This window comes from Scheffersomyces spartinae, assembly GCF_019049425.1.
Source record: "Scheffersomyces spartinae strain ARV_011 chromosome Unknown scaffold_6, whole genome shotgun sequence".
Taxonomy (NCBI): Eukaryota; Fungi; Ascomycota; class Pichiomycetes; order Serinales; family Debaryomycetaceae; genus Lizanozyma; species Lizanozyma spartinae.
Genome location: NW_025065053.1, coordinates 599,356 through 622,177, shown reverse-complemented (window position 1 = coordinate 622,177; position 22,822 = coordinate 599,356). Strand labels below are relative to the sequence as shown.

General features: G+C 38.4%; 12 protein-coding genes across 12 annotated transcripts; 4 read left to right on the top strand and 8 right to left on the bottom strand.

Annotated features, from left to right (window-relative positions):
• Positions 1 to 557: 557 nt before the first annotated feature.
• Positions 558 to 1,180, bottom strand: KQ657_004506 (uncharacterized protein; the record flags this gene model as incomplete). Its single annotated transcript, XM_043195175.1, has 2 exons — positions 558 to 1,148; positions 1,175 to 1,180. The coding sequence occupies 2 exons, from the start codon at positions 1,178 to 1,180 to the stop codon at positions 558 to 560; spliced, it is 597 nt and encodes a 198-aa protein (XP_043050372.1).
• Positions 1,181 to 1,717: 537 nt separating this feature from the next.
• On the top strand, positions 1,718 to 2,562 carry KQ657_004505 (uncharacterized protein; the record flags this gene model as incomplete). The annotated part of the gene is made up of 2 exons (XM_043195174.1): positions 1,718 to 1,724; positions 1,745 to 2,562. The coding sequence occupies 2 exons, from the start codon at positions 1,718 to 1,720 to the stop codon at positions 2,560 to 2,562; spliced, it is 825 nt and encodes a 274-aa protein (XP_043050371.1).
• An 810-nt stretch (positions 2,563 to 3,372) lies between these two features.
• KQ657_004504 (uncharacterized protein) lies at positions 3,373 to 4,245 on the bottom strand (the record flags this gene model as incomplete). Its single annotated transcript, XM_043195173.1, has 1 exon — positions 3,373 to 4,245. One exon carries the CDS (start codon positions 4,243 to 4,245, stop codon positions 3,373 to 3,375), a length of 873 nt encoding a protein of 290 aa, XP_043050370.1.
• A 1,985-nt stretch (positions 4,246 to 6,230) lies between these two features.
• On the bottom strand, positions 6,231 to 8,495 carry TPO4 (Tpo4p; the record flags this gene model as incomplete). Its single annotated transcript, XM_043195172.1, has 1 exon — positions 6,231 to 8,495. One exon carries the CDS (start codon positions 8,493 to 8,495, stop codon positions 6,231 to 6,233), a length of 2,265 nt encoding a protein of 754 aa, XP_043050369.1.
• Positions 8,496 to 9,688: 1,193 nt separating this feature from the next.
• KQ657_004502 (uncharacterized protein) lies at positions 9,689 to 11,104 on the bottom strand (the record flags this gene model as incomplete). The annotated part of the gene is made up of 1 exon (XM_043195171.1): positions 9,689 to 11,104. The coding sequence occupies one exon, from the start codon at positions 11,102 to 11,104 to the stop codon at positions 9,689 to 9,691; it is 1,416 nt and encodes a 471-aa protein (XP_043050368.1).
• Positions 11,105 to 11,676: 572 nt separating this feature from the next.
• On the top strand, positions 11,677 to 13,898 carry IPI1 (rRNA processing protein; the record flags this gene model as incomplete). Its single annotated transcript, XM_043195170.1, has 2 exons — positions 11,677 to 12,814; positions 13,249 to 13,898. The coding sequence occupies 2 exons, from the start codon at positions 11,677 to 11,679 to the stop codon at positions 13,896 to 13,898; spliced, it is 1,788 nt and encodes a 595-aa protein (XP_043050367.1).
• A 70-nt stretch (positions 13,899 to 13,968) lies between these two features.
• Positions 13,969 to 16,005, bottom strand: MON1 (uncharacterized protein; the record flags this gene model as incomplete). Its single annotated transcript, XM_043195169.1, has 1 exon — positions 13,969 to 16,005. One exon carries the CDS (start codon positions 16,003 to 16,005, stop codon positions 13,969 to 13,971), a length of 2,037 nt encoding a protein of 678 aa, XP_043050366.1.
• A 350-nt stretch (positions 16,006 to 16,355) lies between these two features.
• Positions 16,356 to 17,383, bottom strand: SEC22 (SNAP receptor; the record flags this gene model as incomplete). The annotated part of the gene is made up of 2 exons (XM_043195168.1): positions 16,356 to 16,856; positions 17,363 to 17,383. 2 exons carry the CDS (start codon positions 17,381 to 17,383, stop codon positions 16,356 to 16,358), a joined length of 522 nt encoding a protein of 173 aa, XP_043050365.1.
• A 124-nt stretch (positions 17,384 to 17,507) lies between these two features.
• KQ657_004498 (uncharacterized protein) lies at positions 17,508 to 18,374 on the top strand (the record flags this gene model as incomplete). Its single annotated transcript, XM_043195167.1, has 1 exon — positions 17,508 to 18,374. The coding sequence occupies one exon, from the start codon at positions 17,508 to 17,510 to the stop codon at positions 18,372 to 18,374; it is 867 nt and encodes a 288-aa protein (XP_043050364.1).
• Positions 18,375 to 18,581: 207 nt separating this feature from the next.
• On the bottom strand, positions 18,582 to 20,000 carry GCD1 (translation initiation factor eIF2B subunit gamma; the record flags this gene model as incomplete). Its single annotated transcript, XM_043195166.1, has 1 exon — positions 18,582 to 20,000. The coding sequence occupies one exon, from the start codon at positions 19,998 to 20,000 to the stop codon at positions 18,582 to 18,584; it is 1,419 nt and encodes a 472-aa protein (XP_043050363.1).
• Positions 20,001 to 20,333: 333 nt separating this feature from the next.
• On the top strand, positions 20,334 to 21,653 carry RPT4 (proteasome regulatory particle base subunit; the record flags this gene model as incomplete). The annotated part of the gene is made up of 1 exon (XM_043195165.1): positions 20,334 to 21,653. One exon carries the CDS (start codon positions 20,334 to 20,336, stop codon positions 21,651 to 21,653), a length of 1,320 nt encoding a protein of 439 aa, XP_043050362.1.
• A 151-nt stretch (positions 21,654 to 21,804) lies between these two features.
• MRPL40 (mitochondrial 54S ribosomal protein YmL40) lies at positions 21,805 to 22,737 on the bottom strand (the record flags this gene model as incomplete). Its single annotated transcript, XM_043195164.1, has 1 exon — positions 21,805 to 22,737. One exon carries the CDS (start codon positions 22,735 to 22,737, stop codon positions 21,805 to 21,807), a length of 933 nt encoding a protein of 310 aa, XP_043050361.1.
• Between the last annotated feature and the right edge of the window lie 85 nt (positions 22,738 to 22,822).

Below are 22,822 nucleotides of genomic sequence, written 5' to 3'. Positions count from 1 at the left end.
ACTTCATCAAATACGAGCATTCTATTTAAGTATACTTGCTATTGAAAGGCTGAGACAAATATATTAGTTTAGGCGATTTGCAAACTTTCATCTCCATTTTTTAATTAGACTTTCTATTATTAACCGTTTGAATTTTTGGCACACTCATTTCACCAATTTTGCAGTTTCATACCATAAGGTGGCCTTATTGTTTGCATTCACTCCAACCACAGGAATTTTCAGCGTGCTTACACAGGTTGCACTATTTTAGGATTTTTTGCCCCACCAATACCAAAGATTGACTCGACAAAAGCTCCGTAATCATAAGATATCATAACTGGAGAGAAATCTAATTGCTTCCCAAATAGTTATTATTGTTTACATTTAACGCTAAGCGTCATCCTAAAACCAGTATTCATAGTGTTGAGGATTCACCCAAAAAAAGAGTGCCCAGTACTACAGTAAAATTATTATTCGGTTGCTGCCTCACCACATACACTACCGTACCTTTTTTAGGCACCCCTGTTCCAGTTTATCATCTTATATATAATCATGAGGATATCGCCATGGCCTATATATCAGTACCAGATCAAACGAGCCGAGACTGACTTAGCCAACTCCACCACAACACCCGTGTCCACGTCAGTGTCTGAAACACGATCTGAAGCAACATTGAGTTCCCTGACACCAACTTTTGCGTCGTCGTCTTTGGCGACGTCGTCTACTGACCAAACAATAATATCCACTCCCTCTTCGTCCCAAAATAGTCCTGAGATGTCTTCGTCTGCTACCACTTCTTCTTCCATAACACTGACATCCATTTTTTCATTTACATCCTCGTTGATGTCCTCATCTACACCACCATCTTCTACACCATCTTCTATTACATCTTCTACAAGCACATTCATTTCTTCAACTTCCCCGACACAGTCTTCTATCATGTCCGCCCCGTCATCAGACACTAATATAGTGTCACCCTCGTTGTCAAGCACTCTAACCCTGACATCAGAGCTACCCACAACATCGTCTGAAACCACTTTCAGTTCACCAATTTTTACATCATCATCACAGACAACCTCAGAAACACCACTGTCTTCATCAACACCATCAAGTACCATACCTCTGACACTGTCAGAAACTACGCCATCTTCCTCGACTTCATCCACTTTCTCAACTTTTACATCTAGTGAAACACCCACATCTTCCAGTGTGTTTACCCCCTCCTCCACAAGTCCCCCCTCTACAAGTGAAATCTCTTCTACAACAACCTCACTGTCAACATTCGAGTCTACTCTGCTGACTCAAACGCTGTCACTGGTATTTACGACACTGTCATTGCTGGTTTTCTCACAAACACTGTCTTCTGCACCTACTTCAGAGCCAACATCTTCTAAAATTGCAACATCGTCCTCAGAAACAACCCCTTCGTCTTTAACTGAACAACAACTGCTGTCTGCGATACAGTCACTGCTGTTAACAAGCGAGACAAGTCTGACTTCAGCATCCCCTTCTTCATCATCCTCCTCACCCGAGTCCACTACTTCTTCATCATCAACTTCTAGCAAAACTACCTCATCTAAACTGTCATCGTCAGCACCACCAACGACACTGGCCTCCTTAACTTCTTCAGATTTCACACTTCTGACATCATTGATAACTCGAGGTGATACCACTATTACAACCTTAGTATCTGTTCCCACGTCTTCACAGAATGGAGACCCCGCCCCAAGTTCTAAGAATGCTAAGTTAATCGGTGGTCTTGTAGGATCGATAGGAGGTGTAATAGTGATTGCTGGAATACTCTTGTTATACGTTTTTGTACGCCGGAAGCGGAAGCAGTTTACTAATCAGTCTCCTGATTTCAATGACTCCACGAGTACTGACAATTTCTTTCTCGGTGCACCACCAGCAAAGGAGGGCTTGCCTTCTCCAAATAACGATCGTACGAGATTGGGAGGTTCTGATGAAAAGATCTTCAATAATAGCGACACTGAACTGGGTGGTCGCGACAGTTCTAGCGGTGGATTCTTGAAAAACATTATTGCCATGAAGGGATTCAAGCGTTTAAGTGGACAGAATCAGGACACTACTAATAACGATGATTTGACACTGTTCTCAGGACCCCCTGGTAGTAATGGAACTCCGGTGAAGACCGTGGGTGGAGCTAGAGCCTATTCTGCAAACAAAGATTCAGACATTGATCAAGTAGAAACTCCAACCCATACTAATTTCAGAAACACCTCACAAGATTACACATATCGTGGAGTTACCAATTCCAATAACTTGGACTCTGTATTCAAGAAACTGGGAGGCCCAACCACTGGAAACAGTACCAATTCGAACAGTAATGGAGCTCCAACCATAATCAACGGTCCAATTTCTCCTACTTCAGTTTATGCATCCAATGCAGCTAGTAATCGAAATTCACAACTTGGAGCTGACGACTTTTATTTTAATGAAGACAGTCGGACGCCATTCCGCAATCCACTGGTGGATTATCGTGGCCATAAAGCACCTTATCCAACAAACAATGACCAATATAGAGGGTTCGGCCAGTCGAGGTTTCAAGAAAATTTTGAGTAATAATCTCTGTACTATAGTGACGAAAAGATTCCATCTTATTTTATTGCATTCTACTGGAATGGCTCACAAGTAAACATATTGGAAATGGTTTACTACTACTAATATTTGCATCATAATACGTTATTTAGTTTCTGCTTCTCTTTACATTTAATAATACTTTTGTTTTAAAATTACATCACTATTACACTGTAGTCCTCTGCCAAAAAAGTCAAGAGCCTTTGAGGTTATGATATTGCCGTGAAAAAAAAAAAAAAAAAAAACCGTAGAGAAAAGAGAAGCAACTTGAGATAACCATTTCACTGTTGCTACCGTGACGCTTACTTGTAATAATACAGATTGCTTTTGATATTGCAGTAAACACATGGTATCAACTATTACAACTAGGAATAGGTGTTTATGTCATAATCCCCTTTAGCAGTGACTGTTATACAGAAATTGAGCAGATAATGTAATACGACGAGCATATATGCATTCCAAATATACGAGTAAGGTATAGAAAGCAATACACTCACACTGATGGAACATTTACTTCATTCTAATGTATGTATTATGCATTACCTAAATTAGAACAACACAAGGTATGATGCAACCAAACAACATTCTGGTATTAGGTGTACGTAACTTAGTTTGTGGGTAAGTCACACCAAGTGTTACCATGGGGACTACGATTAATATCAAAACCATATCATAAACATATCTTGACTAATTATACAAACTTGTTAAAGGAAAGGACGAGCATAAGCGACAACAGTCGGCATCTGCTACAGAAAGAAGAAAAGATCTTCTGTAATGCATTAAAAATTGGGGCAGCTACTTCAAGAATGCACCGTTAGTAACTTCCATTTCGTACTCGTAATCTGGTTGAAATTCTGCGTACAATGATTCAGCATCCCCAGTCATCTGACAAGTATACTCAGCAACATCATGAGATATAATTTGTTTCTTCTTGCCTTGAACGGCATCCGCAAGAAGTTGCGCGTGACAAGCAGATTCCATCAAGAGAAATAAAGCGGCAGCTTCATCAACTGTAGAACCCACAGTCAACAAACCGTGGTTTTGCAAAATACATCCGATACCGTTTGGACCTAAGCAAGTAGCAATCTCTTCACCTTCACGTTCATCAATGGCAACACCACCAAAGTTGACAAAGACCAGGTGTCTTTGATAAAATATACATACATCTTGGTTAATCATTTCCAACTCTTTGCCGAACGCAGAGTAAGCCTTTCCATAAATAGAGTGTGTATGGGCGGCAGAAATGATGTCTGGACGAGCCTTGTGGATGGCAGCGTGGATAGAAAATCCAGCAGCATTAATTGCAGCTTGGTTACCATCCGAGAGAACATTACCATTCTTGTCAATATGAACCAAATCAGAGGCTTTGATCAAAGAAAAGTGTCTGTTCAAAGGGTTGATCCAAAATGTAGCGGGATCTACGGGGTCTTTGATGGAAATATGACCAGCAGAACCTTCTGAAAAACCCTTACGACCAAATATACGGAAAGCACCAGCCATATGTTGTTTCATCCATTCTCTCTTGCGTAACAATTCAGATCTTGATTTACCAAATTGTGGTATAGGGTGTGGGTGAGGGAAGCCACGGGCCAAGTTATGAGAACCTTGAGCTTCGACTTCGTAGCCCTTAGTAGTTAATTCGTGAGATAAATCTTTTGATGGAGACATTATTATTGGAGTATATCAATGGTTACAAACAAAATTTGTGATCTATCTGATATTATAAAAGATCACGAATAAGATGTCCTAAGCAGAGTATGATTGTATTGAAAATGAATAGTAGCCAATTAATAATACGGTTCTCAGCGTTAGTAAGAATAAATTGGATATCAAGTTTTATGATATTGAAAAATTATCAATGTAGAAAGAAGAAAAGGATTTCGAATACCTGAACCCTATTAAATATAGAAATTGAAAGTGTTTTATATGATTAAATTGAGAGGTTCTAATGCGGGTTAGCTCCCCTAATTAGGTAGTGGCCGCCATGTTTTACAATGGCATAATTTAGGCGACACAAAAATAGCCATAGTATTAGTTTCGGGAGTTTCTTAATTTGGGTATTAGCTCGACGGATAATTTGTGTGGTGCTTATTGTTAAAGATTCCGATGATGAAATGATTAGCGGAAATGTGTTTGAGTGTTTGGGCGCACATACTTAACAAGAGTGGCTTTGGTGTAAACATCGAATTAGTGATAACCTAATGCAATTGGTATGTGGGAACACTATTAATCAGTGTAGGTAGTCTTTTAGACGAAAGCAAGTTAATTGTGTCATATCATGCATATCTCAACGTCATGTGTCTTTGAGGTAGTCCTGCCGTCGTGGGTTACATAGACCAGTTCGGTATAAACCGCTAACCAAAAATTGCTACATCATTAACCCTAGACGGTCGGTCGACGCGTTTAAAAAAAGCCATTACGTAGTTCCACTAGGACAGCAAACCGTAAACGGGCAATCATGTCTTAAGCCGACAGTTTTACTATGATGGAATAGGTTAAACCTCTTTTTACGTTTCATAACTACATATTCTAGTTTAATAAAATAGTATGTAGGTTAGTGAAAGTGGGTAGTTTAAGTATCGCGTATGTATAATTAGGAGTGAAACTAAGAAATATAGGCAATTTTTCGTTTTATCAAACAATAACAAAAATGCTGACACGATGGATTATGATTCCCAATAGCTACACACAATAAAAGATTACTTTCCCATATTCAGTATAGCTTCCTAACCTTTTCTGAAATTGGTCTTACCTCCACTCGGTGCTACCAATTTCTGATTGTCATTCAAAAACAGAAGCTGGCGATGCGCTTAAAACCTTACAATAGGTAATTATGTTCGCTTTCGAGTAAATGCTTTTTTGTGTGCGACAGTTCTTCTCAAAGCGGAATTTGGCGATCACGGCGCATCCAATTTTATCTGTAATATGTAAGATAGTCATCTGAGCACCTTTTGAAGAAGTAAGCGCCTATAATCCACCATCAGCGTCAACTTAGTAAACGGTAACCCTGATCCGATTCTAACTCTATAGTTAGATTCCGTGAGGTTAAAATTGAAAAAGACACCTGATACTATAATTTGACTTTATATGGCATTGAGATCGTAATTGTGCGCTGTCGATTAGGGCCTATGAGAAATCGACCAAATAACAGAACGTGGGGTGGTATCCGTCAGGACCGTGGAAAATACTTTGGTTCGTGCCAAATATTTACACCATCCAAACAGGCGCAACTCAAAAAGAAACTGCGCTTACTTGTGCCAATAGTCAGATTAGATATTATACTGTTATCGACCAACCCTAATCTGGTTCTGATTCAAAAAAGTCGATATTCCATTGTACACTGAGGTATATGGTACCAGTTTGGTATATGGTACCAGTTTGGTATGATCCGACTAAAGTACTTAGCGCTATGTTATGGGGCCCGATAATCGACTCTTTGCATTATCTGGTGAGAAATCTTTTGCAACCAAATCCTGTACGGACTGCACACGAGATAACTTTTGACCTTAACTTCTGACAATCTGGCGGGAAATTGCTTTTTACTAACGTCATTAAAGTATTAAAATATTAATTATAATCATGAAGTTTTTAGACAAGGGTAATGTATATGCAAAGTAAATACATAAGGAAGGAGGCTTTGAGGTTGAGTCATTCTAAACCTTTTCTTGTACCAGATTCACAGTACCATCACTGTTTACGGAGGCATCCTGTGACCTTTCAGCCCCAGTAGCTGGCTTTTGTTCTTGCTTTGAAGCAGCAGCAGCAGCGGCAGCAGCTTTTTCAGCAGCAATTTTCTTGAAGTAGGAAGCAAAACCATATTTAGAGGTGGCTCTCAACTGGGGACCCCACTTACTGAAAATGAAAGGAATAGGAACTAATAACAATGCAATGAAACCAAATAATGTACTAGCCCAGCCAATATGCAACTTTTCGTACATTTGAACGGTGAACAAAGGGAAAACACTTGCCATAATGTACCGTAACATGTTATTAGCTGCCAAAGCCAGAGCAACATAAACGGGAGGAAAGGACATTGAAAAGTAAAGAACACAACCAAAGAAAATCCAGATTAAACCGAAACCAAATGGTAAACCTGCAAGGACAGGAACAATCCAATGCACATCTTTCTTTGCAGCCCATCCTAACCAGAACAATGAAGGAACTATCAATAACCCACCAACCTTTGCATAAATCAATTTACTTTCTGGTTTGTCCCAAACAAAATTACCTTCTTCATCACGTTTACCTCTAGTTCCATCAGGATTCTTAGGATAAACAACAAACCAATCGTAAATGGTGTACATTATAATTGCAATGATTAAACCTAAACCAATGGAAATAAAAGTAAGACCCAGGAGTTCTTGCTCTATATGATAGACGCCAACGAAAATGATGGGGAAGGCTTCAAAGAAACCAAAAAGGACAGCAAAGACAAAGGCAATGTATAGGGAAAGGAATGCCACAATTGGTTCAACAACCAACATTTCCAATGGTCTAATTAATGAAAATGCGATCATTTTACGTAATACATCCTTATCAAGGTGGGAAATAATTTTAGTTCCTCTCTTCATATGCCTCTTCTTCAAAAGAGCGACCTTATAAGTTTCAGGAGCAATGATTAAAAGAGGTATGTTGAAACCGGTAAAAATCATGAAGATCCAAGCAGCTGACCATTCCCATCCCTTGTTAACTGCAGCAAACCCACCAATGATAGGTCCAATCACAGGACCCAAGAAAGGCGTAAGACAGAATAAAGCCACAGCAAGAGACATATCTGGAGGTGAATTATTCCACATATCAGACATGGAGCCACCTGCAATTGCAAGACATGGGGAAATAAAGTAACCGACAAAGAAACGAAGTACTAGTAAAGTAACAGTATTCTTTGCTAAACCAACTCCCATGGCCATCAAAATAGCACAACAGAAAGAGAAAACGTAAATCCATTTACGACCAATCATTTCAGAAAGAGGTGATGCAATTACAGGACCTAATGCAAGACCTAACATATAAAAGGTCAATCCTGAAATCATAAGCGTTTGAGAAGCACCAAATCGTTGCATCATTTCAAAGGTTCCTGAAACAAACAATGATGATCCAAGAGAAGCAGTCAAACAAGCCAGGGCTAAAGTCAAAGTGACGTACCATTTTTTGTATTTTGGCCAATTGTGAGGATTCAATGGATCATCAGGCAGATCCCAATCCAAGTCCTTTACTTCAATACCCTCTTCGTCTCCAGGATGCTTTCGAGTAAGAGTTCTTACAATATCGAGAGGGTCGCCACCTTCAATTGGGTCTTCACCACCAGTCTTTATTCTCTGTATCGAATATACTTTATTCAATTCATTCTCATCAAGCTCTTCCAAGTGTTCAAGTGCTTCATCTGTGGTGCTTATACGTCTGAGAGATCCTCTGTTTACTTCACTATCGGAGTCAGAAGCAGGAGCATAAGCCGTAGGGTTATGACCACTTTCTTCGGTTATAACAGATGCAGATGCTGTATCGAGCACATCACCATGATTAGATGCAACATTTTTATCATTGGTAATTTGAGGCTCTGGATGATTAATTGAGTCAGATGATGGAACAATTGGTGTGTGGGTGCCGTCATCATCACTTGCTTTTATAGTTGATTGATCACCTTCTTCCTCGTCATCATGGACATGGGCATGGCTCACGACCGGAGTACCTGTAACATTTGGCGCAACAATAGGATGCTCAGTGCGCAGTTCATTTTCCAGAGCACTATACGAGTAAACTGAGTCTCTGAAATCACCTGATTGACCTTCTTCGGCAGTTTCATACGCAGATGTTGAACCTGTGGTAGTAGAAGCTCTCTCGTCTTCTTCGCGACCATATAACCGATCAGCAGCATCTCGCAACTGAGCCTTTTCCTCGTTTGTTATGCCAAAAACCATGGCTGAAACTAGTTACTTGAAATATTATAAGTGAAACAAAAACAAAAACAAATAGAATCTTCAGTGCCTTTAAAGTATTTCAGGATGCGATTAAAAGTACTCTCAGTTGTTGATACTTAAATAAACTAAAAATCTTTGAAAAGAACAGAAGCTTTCGATAGGAATTACTTTTCCTTCTTTTGAACTGGACATCTTGGTCAATATATATACACCTTGTCTGCAGTTATCATTTGATGGGATGTCCTCCATGAGAGTAATATCTTGAAATGCTAAACGGCTACAGCTGTAGTATTTCCTGCACAAGGAGCGTCACATATCTTGGTGGGCAGTTTCCAATGGAACTTTCCTGCAGAAAGAGTGATAGGGAAGCTGAGAGGGTTGCAACATAGCACCCAAAGTCAATAGATATGTTTATTAGTGGGTTCAACTTGACTTAGCGAACAATTCCAAATATCCCCTACAAGCCAAAGGTAAGATTCAAGTAGGTTTCATAAAGCCCTGAGTCCGCATGATGCTTGACCCGTCGCACATTGCTCATCGTCCTTCATACAACTCATGGGGCGCCAGAGCCACTTATATACAGTGCTGAAATATAAACATCATGGAGGCTTTATTGAAAAAGTGTTGGAATCTAATAGCATTATTCACTCAAAGCATAACTTCTTATTATAGTTCAAAACAACTTCATCTTCTGTTATAGCTTGGGTATTGAGAACCATCTTGAGCGTACCCAATTGAAGTTAAGGGATCAATCTTGGTTATCTCTGTTAATGTTCAAAGGTGGGTTGCTACATTTACTTTGTTAGGCGATGCTTCGGTGTTCAGCCGGGCAACTAACCCGTACACTATGAAGGATTCGGTATTTTGAAGTCTTACATAGCAAATCAATTTGGAGCGAAACAATTCACCGAAAATCATTGAACTGCTCGTTGTGGCGTTCCGTTCTATCTCCGTACCAAGCCACAAATCGCCATAGATACAGGAATGGCAGTTGAACCTCGGCATGTAATCACGTGACTAATATTGGAAATTTCTTTTTGTTTGAACTAGTTTCTTTGAGCGTACGTTTGCTGTGTAGTGCAAACTTATTATACCTTACGAAGCTGGAAATGGTTCCAAATACTTCGCCCTATCAGCGCCCAAGATTCCACAAAATATGTAACGTACTAAACTCTTGTTCGTAATAACCGTGCTTACCTCTTCTGTTGTTGTGGATCCCAACCATAATAGCTTTTAGCTCGAATGAAACCAAACCCGATGTTGCAGCCAAACATAATTAACCCAACTAAAAGCGCAGCCATGTAAAATTTGAGCCCCAATGGTTCCACAAACAGATTCAACACCAGACCAAGTGTTTCAGCACTTATAGCACTAATTTGTCCAATTCCTCCATCAACATCCTGTTGCATGCATTTGAGCCAGTATTGACATGCCTGTTCTAAAGCGGGAACAATTGTTTCGGGCTCACATTGATTTTCGTACCAAGACCTTTTGCAACTAGCTATCTCCACCATAACATTTGTACGGTGTCGTTTCAAACGTTCTCCGATATCTTGCTTTATAGTAGAAATCATTCCATAAATCAAATACATTCCATATATCACAAAGGTAGCATTAACGATCATTTGTAAATAGGACAGTATCATATATGGGATATGATCCCGTGGAACCAGTCGATGTTCCCAAGGAAGCGGTAAGGCAACTTCCAAGTTTTGTTCTTGTTTTTGATATTGTTGCAATAGTCTCACTTGATTTTTCAGTTCTTCTTCGTCTACCACCATTTTATTCTTTACTGGCACTATTTGAGTATTCGAATCCTTAGGATATTCCCGAGCATTATCATCCATGCCGTTGACGCTGGGATTACTCTGGTTATTGGCGTAGTAGTGGTGATGATGGATTTGAACAGAAGTCGAACCCTGAAATGGAACTCGCAGATAGCCATATTGCCCAAGAGGCTGCAATGGTACAGCCTGCTGAGCAGGATGAGATTCATAAGTATGACTTTGAGGATTGTAATAGTATTCCATTCTCTCATTATTGCTCAGAGGTTGTTCAAATTGCTTGTAATCCTTTACTCTATTTCTGCTTATAATTGTACCATGAGTGGCTGTATCGAGAATCTCTTCTGTGTCCACTTCTTCAATATCATTTGTTAACTCATTAATTGTCGTATTTGCAGTTTCATTTTCAGCAACGTCCTCTGGACCCATGAGTAGTAAACGAGGCTTCCGAATTGCAAGTCGAGCCCCTAGACTTGTCGGGGAAAGGATATTGTGCACAAATATACTGGAAGTACTAGTATCAGCATCCGCATCAGCATCAGCATCAGCATCAGCATCAACTTCATCATCTTCCTCATTCTCGTGATCACCTGTTTCTAAATTAATTTGATCTTCACCGAAGAAGCTGATGGCTTCCTTTGAATGGGAATCCTCATCTATGTCCATACTGTCATCTTCGTCATTGCTAAAACTGGCAAACACAGGTGGCGGTGACGATTCCTGGACCCCATGCCTACGCCGTAGCGCCAATTGGCGCCGGAAGTAGTTGGGAGTGTGTAACGAATCCTCTAATGTTAAGGAGTTCAAATCAAATTCGTCATTCATAATTATGATAAGTAAGAAATACAATTCTTTGATGGAATGACCAAATTAACAAAAATACCCTAATGATATACCAGCTTTATTTCATATATATTGATGGATCTCAGTATAAAATGACCAAAACCAAGTTGAGATTAAAATTAACTCAAGAGATACCGAGTTTATATCTCCAATGGCGAATCAAATGACAGTCGCTCTAGCAGACTTGAAAAAGGAGCAGAGACGTTATCAAAGGAAAGAATTCAAAATGGAATAATCAAAGAGCAATAAATCCTCTATGATAAGCAAAAAAGTACCTCGCACCTCGCAAAGTCTATATATATAGATATATTAGTAAATATTTAATAGAATTGTTATAGTTTATTAGATCGTCTGTTGAAGTAAACAATCTGGAATACAAATCAGGTAAGACAATACACAGGCGCATCGGGTAGCGCACAAAGAAGTCATCTCATCTCAATGTGAAAGCAGTATCTAGTAGATGTTTAATTTGGAGCACCATTGAACTATTAATATCAGAATTTTCATTATTCTTAGTTGAATCTACGCCTAAGTATTCATTTTGATTAATTGTCATGGGCTCTAAGAGGAAGAAGAAGGAAAAGGCAAAGGACTTTGTCAAGCAAAAGCTTAAAGTCGGTAAGACTGCAGCCAAACCAGATAATCATACTGATACATCATTTAAAGCCAAACGTATTCATATAGCAACCCAGTCGATAACTACAAGGAGTTCAGCAACCTCAGCATCTAATATAACAGGATCGAATCATCTTGATCGAAACATAGAGACTGGATCTCCTGTTTCATACAGCAATAATGAAGCGGAAATTAACCGTCTTTTACCTTTAGTCAAGCATCACTCAGCCAACACAAGAAAGGAAGTGTTACTTCAACTCATTCCACTCCTCTCGTCAAACCCAACTCCATATAAGGCTATCATGACTAGTTTAATACCGATGATGTTAGATCAAGCACTGGACGTAAGGAAAACCTTAGTTCAAGTTTTCCAAGCAGTGGCCACTAAACAAAAAGGGATATTGGATCTTCATATGCGGTCATACATCCTCTTTGTTCACTCTGCTATGACACATATAATGCCTGAAATTAGAAGTACAAGCACTCTTTTCCTTGAAGTTGCCGTGGATAATGCTCCTATTTCCCTTTCAAGATCACATTTCATAAAGACAACGCAACTCTTCTTCTCTTTAATGAGTTGGAACTTGAATTCCAACTCAAAGGGGTCTCTCGCAGTTTCAACCTCCAGTGCTATAGGAGGAGTGACAAAGAAAGCTAGAAGTGTACACATTAGAATTCTTACAAAGTTTCTTTCAGTGTCTTTATTGCCTCAAGCTTCGACATTGAATAATACCTCCGAAACTCAGTTTTACGCCATACATCCACAGACAAAGAAATATACCATGCCTATAACAACACAACCATATTCAGCACTTCGACTCTTTGTAAAGGATGCCAAAAAATCGAATGATTCTAACTTAGAATCAGCGAATGGTTCAGCTTCAATATCAAAGAAACTTGATGATGGTAAGTTTACAGTTCTGGACTTAAACACTCTTTCCTCAGAAGACTACGACACAAGAAGGAAAATTATTACTGATATTTTCTCAAACTCCTTGTTTAAAGGATTGGATTTACTCATAAAAGAAGGAGGCGAAGTTGGTAAGGAAGCAAAGGCATGTCTCGCAGTTCTTGAAAGTATTTCACCCTGAGAATTGTTCTTAATTATGTAGTTCATCTAATAAACTCTCAAAACAGATAAATAAAGTACGTGTGCCGATTAAGCTACTGTGAACATAACGTAGAACTCAATTGAGCCTGTACCAAATCAGACTAAGATCTTCCATCCCAATTAGGATATGTCACAATAGTTACTGTATAAAGTGATTATAGTCGTAGCCACTTCCATTCGTATTCTTCTCCTCAAACTTTTTCATCCTAAGCAAAGTTTAGTGAAGGAGCCAGTTGACGAAAACTACAGTGTATATAGATTCTACTATAAATGATCCGTTCGTGCATCTTAAGAAATTTTAGTAGGTGCTCAGTTGCACCAGTTTTGGTATTGAGAGCCCAAACTCCAATAGTCCAACTCAATCAAGTTGCAAGATTACACCGATCACACCCATTGTTAGCAAAAGCAGGTAAGAAGAACAAGAAAGCGAGCAAGGAAGTTGCCGAGGAGTTGGCACAAGGAGGCACATCAAAAGCTGAGATTGACTTTGATGATGCATCTAAGAAGTTCGATGTCATTTTGGATAAGTTTTCAAAGGCAGCCAACGAGATCAAGCTAGGGAAATCATCGCCAACTATTTTTGACAAATTGATGATAGAAACCGAAGATGGTGAACAGGTTTTCACTAATGTTGCTCAAACTACACTTAAAGGTCGTAACTTTGTGATCACTGTATTCGATCCTGCAAACACTCAACATGTGGTTAACGCAGTATTAAGTTCAGATTTGAATATGAATCCTCAAGTTGACCCTTCTAGTAAACTGACTTTAAAAGTTCCTTCACCACCAATTACCACTGAAACCAAGAAGGAAAATGCTAAGCAATTGAAACTGATTTTTGAAAAGTTCAAGTCTAGCACAGTTAAAAATAACTCATCTTTACATGCTATTAGAACAGATATTAGAACCAAGTTTCAAAAGAAAATGAGTTCTAAGAGAGGAACTGATGAAGAACAAAAGTTATTGAATGATTTTGAGCAACTTCACAAGAAGTATACTGAAAAATTGCAAGAGGCATTCAAGAGTGCCGAAACAGCCATTCTTAAGTGATGTTCCATGTTAAATAAGAAAGTGACATTACATTCCCAACCAAAGTAGCATAATTGTATATATAATCTGCTCAATGTACAGCACCCTCACCAACCCATAATCGCTTACTGTATTTCTCACACCATTTAATTAATTTCGAACTGTCGTTTGTTATATCGAGAGGTGATTCATTCTCTTGGAATTGAGAATATAACGCATAGAACTCATGTTTATCGTCGCAAAGACGGAATCCAACAACTGCATCACTCAGTCCTTCTTGCCATTTAATTATCGTGAGTTTTTTGTTTACTTTGTTAACAATAGTTGATTCGTTAGTGCAAAGTTGAGTGTAGAAAAAGGCATACTTCAAAACATTGGGATCTCCTTGATGTTGCACCATTGCAAATTGCTCTAAATCCTTCAGACGAAATATAAAATGGTCTAACAGAACTGGACACGGGGGTAATAATGGAGACGAAACACTATCTTTGGTTGAGCTTGGTTTGTCATACGAGAAATTCAACTCATTGGCTAAACTGTTACGGAAAGACTCTTTCTTGGCTATCATATGAATGATGTAGTTGGATAACTTCTGCATTTCAAAGAAGCTATTCTTATTTCCACTTACAAGAACTATTGACAAAGGAGTCCTTTCCACATAATTTCCATCTACTTTCACAAAGTCTGCTAGATCAATTGACTTGATAAAAACATAAAGAAAACCGTTGGAATTGAAATGTGGCATACACAACGGCATCCAATAATCTTCACCGGTATTCGACGAATTGTATGCCAATGTGGAGTTTATAGTTGAAAACAACAACAATAAATCTTTTGAACCCAAGCAATGGGGGTTTGTTCTTAACTTCGACAATAATCTCCCTTTTCCATCAATAATATATGCAAAAAGTAAATCTGAACCTAAAAATCGCAGGTGCTCTCGTTCGTTGTTCGAGAAGTAAGAAAGTATAGATGAGGTATCACTGTTATGGCTTTTTGATGAGTCTCCACGTTGTTTCACTCTCTTACACGAGAGCAAAATTGAGTTCAATCTTTGTCTGGTTGTATTTCTCAATATAGCACATTCAATGGATCTGTCTAGCAAAACACTGATAAAAAAGTTAAGGCCGTTGTCTAGTTGGACCAGATCCTTTTCTGGGGCAAGGCCATATGTGAGCTTCAAGGCAAGACTATCCAAATTGTAATAATCAAGAGGGTTCAAGACTTTCCTGAGATCGTAGTTCATTCTATTGGCAAAGCTTTTATTTATGGTTGTCAATGATAATATAGAGAGCAAATAATCATACAAAACGTTCAATTGTATTGCTATGAGGTTTGACTTAAACTCTGTTGAGAGTTTCAGGATAGCCACAAAGATCAAAGGTTCTTTATTCAAGATACACATTTGCATATCATTTCCAAATTTTAAAGAATGTACCTCACTATCAAATGACGATATGACAGTAGTTAGAAGTCCCATATACCCCACAATGACATCATCAGACCCATTAAGAGAATAAATAGGTTTACCAGCATGTGAAAAAATAAAGAAATGCTTCAATTTACAATGGAACAGATCCCCATTAGAAGACTTCTCTGGATAAATAAACTTTGATATGAATTTTGATTCCTGATCAAAATCCGTCTGGTCTTGTTGTTCCTCTTGAAGGAATTTAGCATATTGCTTGTAAACAGATAACTTAAGGAAAGATATTTGTAGCGACTTAGTATCTAAATTTGTACTTCTATGCTTCCTTTCTCTCAGCCTCAAACCTTTTAGAAGGTTCAGTAATTCTTCTTGTTCTTCTGAGATAGGACTGTTCCATTGACTGTCACCAAAAGTCTCACAAGCCGAGGAGGAAGCACTTTCTGTTGGCTGTAGGAACATGTTCAGTGCCACTGGCTTCAAATGGTTCTCATGTGAGGCTGTGTTATGTATAGTGCTAAACAGCGTGGTGCTGTCATTGGCCATCAGCATTAATGGAGTTACTGCTTCTGAGTTCACAACGTTCTCGACATTTAGTCCCGTAAGAGGCTCACATTCCTCCACCGTGAACCCCAGTGTATCAAGATTGGTCAATTGTAGTTTGTTCCACGGTATTCCATAGCTAGAATGTTCATCGCTCATGGTACTTTGCTGTGTGACGTTCCGTGTATTGAATATTGATTATCGTTCTTTTTGTTACTTGATTTATTTGTATTATAAACCCCAGGTTTTAGAGAGACAAACATTCTCACTCGGCTTAAAATAAGTGAAGTGAAGACCAATACTCGATAATTAAAGACACAAGTATTGATATGTATTCGTTTCCGTTTCATATATATCTGATATCAAATAATAAAGAACTTCAATGTAAACGGAATTCCTTATTATTACTTTAACTACGCTCACTCATAATTAATACTGAGTTACTATTTATTTAAACACTTCGCAACAACTACTTCCATATATAAAAACAGCCTTCAACTCATCTATATTTAACGTAAGAACATATACCACACCAAGAACACAAACATTAACCCAACACCCACAATTGGCACGTACTGACGTAACATGGCCTCAAAGTTTATTCTTTGAGCCTTCTTACGATACTTGATAGAATCGTTTCGTAAACTTGAGGAAAGGTCGCTCATTTTATCTAAAGAATCGCCTCTGTAAAGTAAATCTTCAATATTCTTTGTCATAACCTTTTTAACATCAGCCAACTCATTGTTCAACTTATCCAAATTGGAACGTGCTCTCTGATCTTGATAAATTCTCTTCGTTTTTGTCAAATAGGTATCAAAGGAACTGAAGCCAAAAGGCCTAGCCGAAGTACTTAAAGCATCCCGTCCATGAGATGATTGGAATTCTCTACCAACTTCTTCTAAATATAAAAATGCCAACTTTCGAGGATATGACTTTTCAGTAACACATATGTAGATAATGTCTTCAGATACCAAGTAATGGATAATGTCATTTCCTGATTCAATACTGGCCTGCTTCTCTGAATGTGGTGTGATTCGGCTCACGATTATTTTACACTTCTTCTTTTGGTCAAGAAGTTCAGGAGTATTGTTATCATCCGAAGATCCACACAAGGGAAGAGCTGAATAATATTAGTAATAATCCAATTGTAAAAACATGTCTAGCAAACATAGAGTAACTAACATACCATCATAACGATAGATCAATGTTGATAAAATCATTGTCAATTGTTAAATTTCAGTACACACGAGGTTACGTTTTCTCCCTCCAATAATATAGTCCCAATAAAGAAGTTAGTTAATAAGCAGACCAAAAATTCAAACTGCAGTCTATAAGCACCAACTAATTCACAATCTATCTTTTTACCAGCTGTTGTATTGTTAACGTAGTTGCCAAAAAACCAAAATCAACGCTACCAAACAGAGCAAAAAGGTCGTGTGCCGCTGGAAGAAAATACTATCTCTTCCCTTCACCTGTGATCTGTCTTTCTATAGTAATTTGGCAGTACTATATATACTTCTTTGTAAAGCTTTCTCATAAGAAGTAATAAGATCTACTATACAATAGTGAGAAGATGGATATTTAAACCTTTTCAAAGGAAATACAAAGAACCAGATAGAATTTTTAGATACGATTAACTTTCTTTCTTTCGATCAATCAAAATGGACTTATCAGCGCTATCTTCTGATCTACCATCTACAAAAGCGGTCTCGGAAGCTTCAGTTAAGGAGTTGGCCCAAGAACTTACAGTTGAATTCAAAAATGCTGCTAAAGCTGTTGCCGGGCTATATAACGTAGCAGCGTCAGCAAATAAAACCCTTGGGAATGATTCTACATCAACAGCTAAAAGTGCAGCAGCATTGAAGCAGGACTTCTCAGACACTGCCAAGTCTGTCGCGTCACTCTATCGTTTAGCAAACACCTCCACAGTACTATACAGACTCAAAGGCTATTTGGATTGTCTTGACGAAATCTTGGAAATTATCGAAAACGGAGAAGATCTTGAAAATTGGGTGCTTACCAGGAAAGCAGAGATCTCAAATTTGCATAAGGCTGATTCATCAAAATTAACCAATCCAGTTCTGCTGCCAAATTCTCACGAACCACAGATTGATAACAACCAACACAACAATAACAATACCAGTAGTATGAATAATGCTAATTCCACTGGTTCCACGATTCTTTCATCCGATAACATTGAAGATTTTTCAATCCCTCAAGACTTTGAATTTAAAATGCCTGATTCTTTAGCTGTATCTCATCATTTTAGACTTAGTCACCCCCCTATGTCAGTACAACACTCCAAAAACCAAATAGTCCAGCGTAAAATGATGCTCAACGAAATTGCCAATAGAAAACGATCTCTTCAAATTAACAGTCAACTCCCACAGGAGAATGAACATGAAAGTGACGAGCATTCAAACAGTGAAGAAGAAAGCATAAGATTAGATACTTTTGAAGGAGAAGAGTCTCGAAAACGAAGACGACTCAACGAATGTAGGTCATCACTAACTTCAGACGAAGATTAAACTTTTGTTAGCGTTATCTGCATCGATGATTCTTTTGATATGGTTTTTTTTATTCCGGGTACATATATGGTTATAAATGGTTCAAAAAGAGTAATGAAAATTGAGGTATTCTATATTTAATAATATTTGCTGTTAGTTATTATTCAAATGGAGAATTCTTCTTTACTATATTATTGTTAAAGTTAATTTCTAAAAGTCGTAGTGTATCTAATAACCGAAAAGGCCATCATCATTATCATCGAATTCACCATCGTATTCATCATACGAGCTTTCATCATCGTCATCATCGTCATCACTATCACTTTCAATTGCTGATTCATCACCTTCAATCAAACCTTCCAAACTTAAACAATGCAAGGTTTCATTCTTAGCCTGGGTACCCTTTACAACGTCATGGGTAGATTCAACATTACAATGAACCAATTTCAGTTTTGTTTGAATTCTCACATCATGACCTACGATACAATTCTCCAATTGGACATCGTCTTCAATGGTAACATTATTAAGCAACAAACATCCTGTCAACTTAACTCTCTTACCAATAACACAATCATTCCCAACCACTGTTCTTTTAACATGAGTTCTCTCATCAAGTGTGGTGCCTTCACCAACTAAAGAGTCTAAACCTACGGTAGCAGCTAACTTATCCTTATTCTGCTGAGCTCCTGAGGTTCCTTTCTCTTGTGCTTGCAACTTCATGAAATATCTATTAGCTTCCATTAAAACATGTGTATTAGTTGTACGGAAGAAGGTAGCCTGGTCAGGAACTAGCATGAACCCAATAGTTTCTTTGGGTTGGGAATGCTTCCAGGATCTTCTAGCCAAGTCTCGTACAATCTTTGATATTGGCCGACTTGCAAAATATTGTTCTGTTGACTTCTCTTGCATGGTGTCAAAGATATTAAAAATCTCCACTGTTGAACCAAAGAAAATACTACTATTCATTAAAGACATGCTAATGGAAGAGTTTGGGTATCGCCAGCACATTTGGGTTCTAATTTTCAATGCCTGTTGGAATTCGATATCGGCGGAGGAGTATAAGTCCAACAATTGGCACTGACCATCGTTCAACTCCAGGAAAATTGTATATTCTATGGGAAATATTTTATGCTTCTTATCCTCAATGTCAAGTAGATTTCTATAGTGCACTGAAATACCTATATCAGACTCTTCTCTGTTTCTGTAAGCTTCAATAAGTACTTGTGGAGGTAAATCAGTGACAAAGTCACAAGGCAATAACAAAAAGTGCTTATAAGCACCTATAATGTTGTTCTTGTATATATGGTAAAGCACTTCCCCACTAGTATCGGCATTCAATGATAAGATATCAATATCCATCACACTTTCCGCTTCTGGTTGAGCTTGTTCTCCTGTTAAAGATTGCTTCTGTTCTTCAACCCACTTTTTATGATCCACCAATGCTTGCTTGATGACTTGTTCCGAATCACTATCAGTTACAATTGTAACTTTGGGGAAAAACCCCAGTTCACACCACCGTAGCACATATTCTACCATTGGCTTGTTCGCAATTGGTAAGACTGCCTTTGGTATCCCAGTTGATCTCACTTGAGAGAAAGGTGTCAACTGTTTCCCCAATCCACATAAAATCACAACATGAAACTCCATTGCAAAATAAAAACACGAGTGGTGCTTCAAAGACTACTTCGATATCGACACAGTTTGTACTTCAATCACTTCAATATAGTCAAAATCAAGTATCAGTGTCATCGGGTTCCTCTATGAAAATTCTGAGTAAATCGTATTCAGCTTTCAAATATTACGTCATAAATTAGTTAATCATGACATGGGAGCGCAGAAATTACAAAAATTGTCCACCGAGAACAAATTCGATATCGATTCAGACACATTAAGGTATTGGTGCACACAATTCATTTGCCACAGACTCCAAGCCAAGCTCAAATATTTGTTGTCAAAGGAGGCATCAAGCACTTAAAAACAATGAGTACAGAAGAGACGGATCCTCTCTTAGAAGCATTGAACCAAGACTCCGAAACTGTGGAAGCCGAAAACGGAAATTCAGTCGGTGGTTCCAACGGTAATGCTTCTAATACCAGTAACGAACCTACTGCTGCTGAAGCTCCACGATCTGTTGATCCTGAAAAAGCTAAGGCTTTACAGAAGTATAAAGATAAGTTAAATGAGCACCGCAAATGGGAGGCTCGTGTCAAGGAATTACGAATGAGCATGCGAGATCTTGGTAAGGATTATGTTAAGACTGAAGATGATATTAAAGCTTTACAAAGTGTGGGCCAAATCGTTGGAGAAGTATTGAAGGAATTGGATGATGAAAGGTTTATTGTTAAGGCTTCTAGTGGACCCAGATACATTGTTGGATGTCGTAATACTATTAAGAAAGAGAATTTAAAGAATGGTGTCAGAGTGGCTTTAGATATGACCACGCTTACTATTATGCGTGTTTTGCCTAGAGAAGTGGATCCTTTGGTCTACAATATGACAACCTTTGAACCTGGTGAAATATCGTTCAACGGAATTGGTGGATTAACGGAACAAATCAGAGAATTACGTGAAGTGATAGAGTTACCTTTGAAGAACCCGGAATTATTTACTAGAGTTGGTATCAAACCTCCTAAGGGTGTGCTATTGTATGGTCCTCCTGGTACAGGTAAAACCTTATTGGCAAAGGCTGTTGCTGCTACAATTGGAGCCAACTTTATATTTTCACCTGCTTCTGCAATTGTGGACAAATACATTGGTGAATCAGCTAGATTAATCAGAGAAATGTTCAGTTATGCAAAGGAAAATGCCCCCTGCATTATATTCATGGATGAAGTTGATGCCATTGGAGGTAGAAGATTTAGTGAAGGTACCAGTGCCGATCGTGAAATTCAAAGAACACTTATGGAATTATTGAATCAAATGGATGGTTTCGACACCTTGGGCCAAACAAAGGTTATCATGGCCACTAATAGACCTGATACTTTAGATCCTGCACTTTTGAGAGCTGGTAGATTGGACAGAAAGATTGAAATAGGCTTACCCAATGAAACAGGAAGATTGGAAATCTTTAAGATCCATACAGCCAAAGTGGCAAAGAAAGGTGAGTTTGATTTTGAAGCAGCTGTTAAGATGAGTGATGGCTTCAATGGTGCTGATATCAGAAATTGTGTGACTGAAGCTGGTTTCTTTGCCATCAGAGACGAACGTGACTACATCCTTCAGAATGATTTGATGAAGGCCATCAGAAAGGTTGCCGAGGTTAAGAAGTTGGAGGGTAAGTTAGAGTATGAAAAGTTGTAGTTTATGGCTTAGACAAATTACTTAACTGATATTATAATGTATAATCCTCATTACGTAGTAATATTTAAAAGTAAGCATGTTGGAGTTGAAATTAATTTACAAAAATAGAACTGTTATATATACAAGTAATACCAACTACATAAGAAGACTCTTAATGTTCAATTTTCTTGATAGTCTTTTCGAAATCTGGCACTTTAACATTAGATAAAGCTTCCAAATGAGTTTTCAATGCAGGATTGGTGATCTTATTAAGATGGTCAGCTACCTTTTGACCAATAAAGTCCTCCACTTCTTCAGATAATTTGGAGAGCTTCTTTTCAGGTTGAGCAGCCTTCTTCGCCAAGTAAATCTTTTGCTCTGTAGATAATGGCATCTTAGGACCATTGATCATTCTTGCTTCCATTTCGGATAATACTCTCTTCTTGTGCTTGGAGTGAGGGTTTCTCAATTCAGAAAGGACACCCTTAGGTAATGGTGATTGAGCAATTGTTTGTAGTTCATATGACTTTTCAAGAACAGCATCCTGAGAAGTCGAAAGGTAATCTTCCTTGACATCTGGAGGTGTTGGCCATGGGATCTCGACACTTTCGTGATGCTTAACGAACCTACGGGGCATCCACTGTCTGTATCTATCATCATAACTTACACCTTTCATGACAACTTCATCAGCTACCACATAATAGGTCTTTCCATTCTCATCTTTGTCCTTAGCAGCCAATTTGAAGTTAGCACGAGGTATGGCCAGAGGGATTCTCAGGAGATGTGATTGTTGACCCTCCATCCAATACATTTTTGGAACCACAACTTCTTGATAAACCTCAGAACAATACACAGAATCTCTGTCCTTGCTGTATGATTCCACAGTGACAATTTTACCTTTTCCTTGGCCTTTAGTGATATATATCAAATCACCTTTAGCAACCTCTTGTTCTCTATAAGTTAAACGTTTTTCCGCCTTGGGAAGATGGGTAGCCTTGGGTAAAGTAGGCAAGTTCATGGCTGTATTTCTCTTAAGATAATGCTCCCTAAGAGCAGGAACATACTTATCCAAATCCCGCTGGAACCTCTTTCTGAATCCTTGCATCGTTGAATGTATGGGCTTTGAAGTTAGTAGTAATAGTTAAGTCAAGATAAAGTTGATCAAATTTTTCAGTCTCACTCAATTGGAA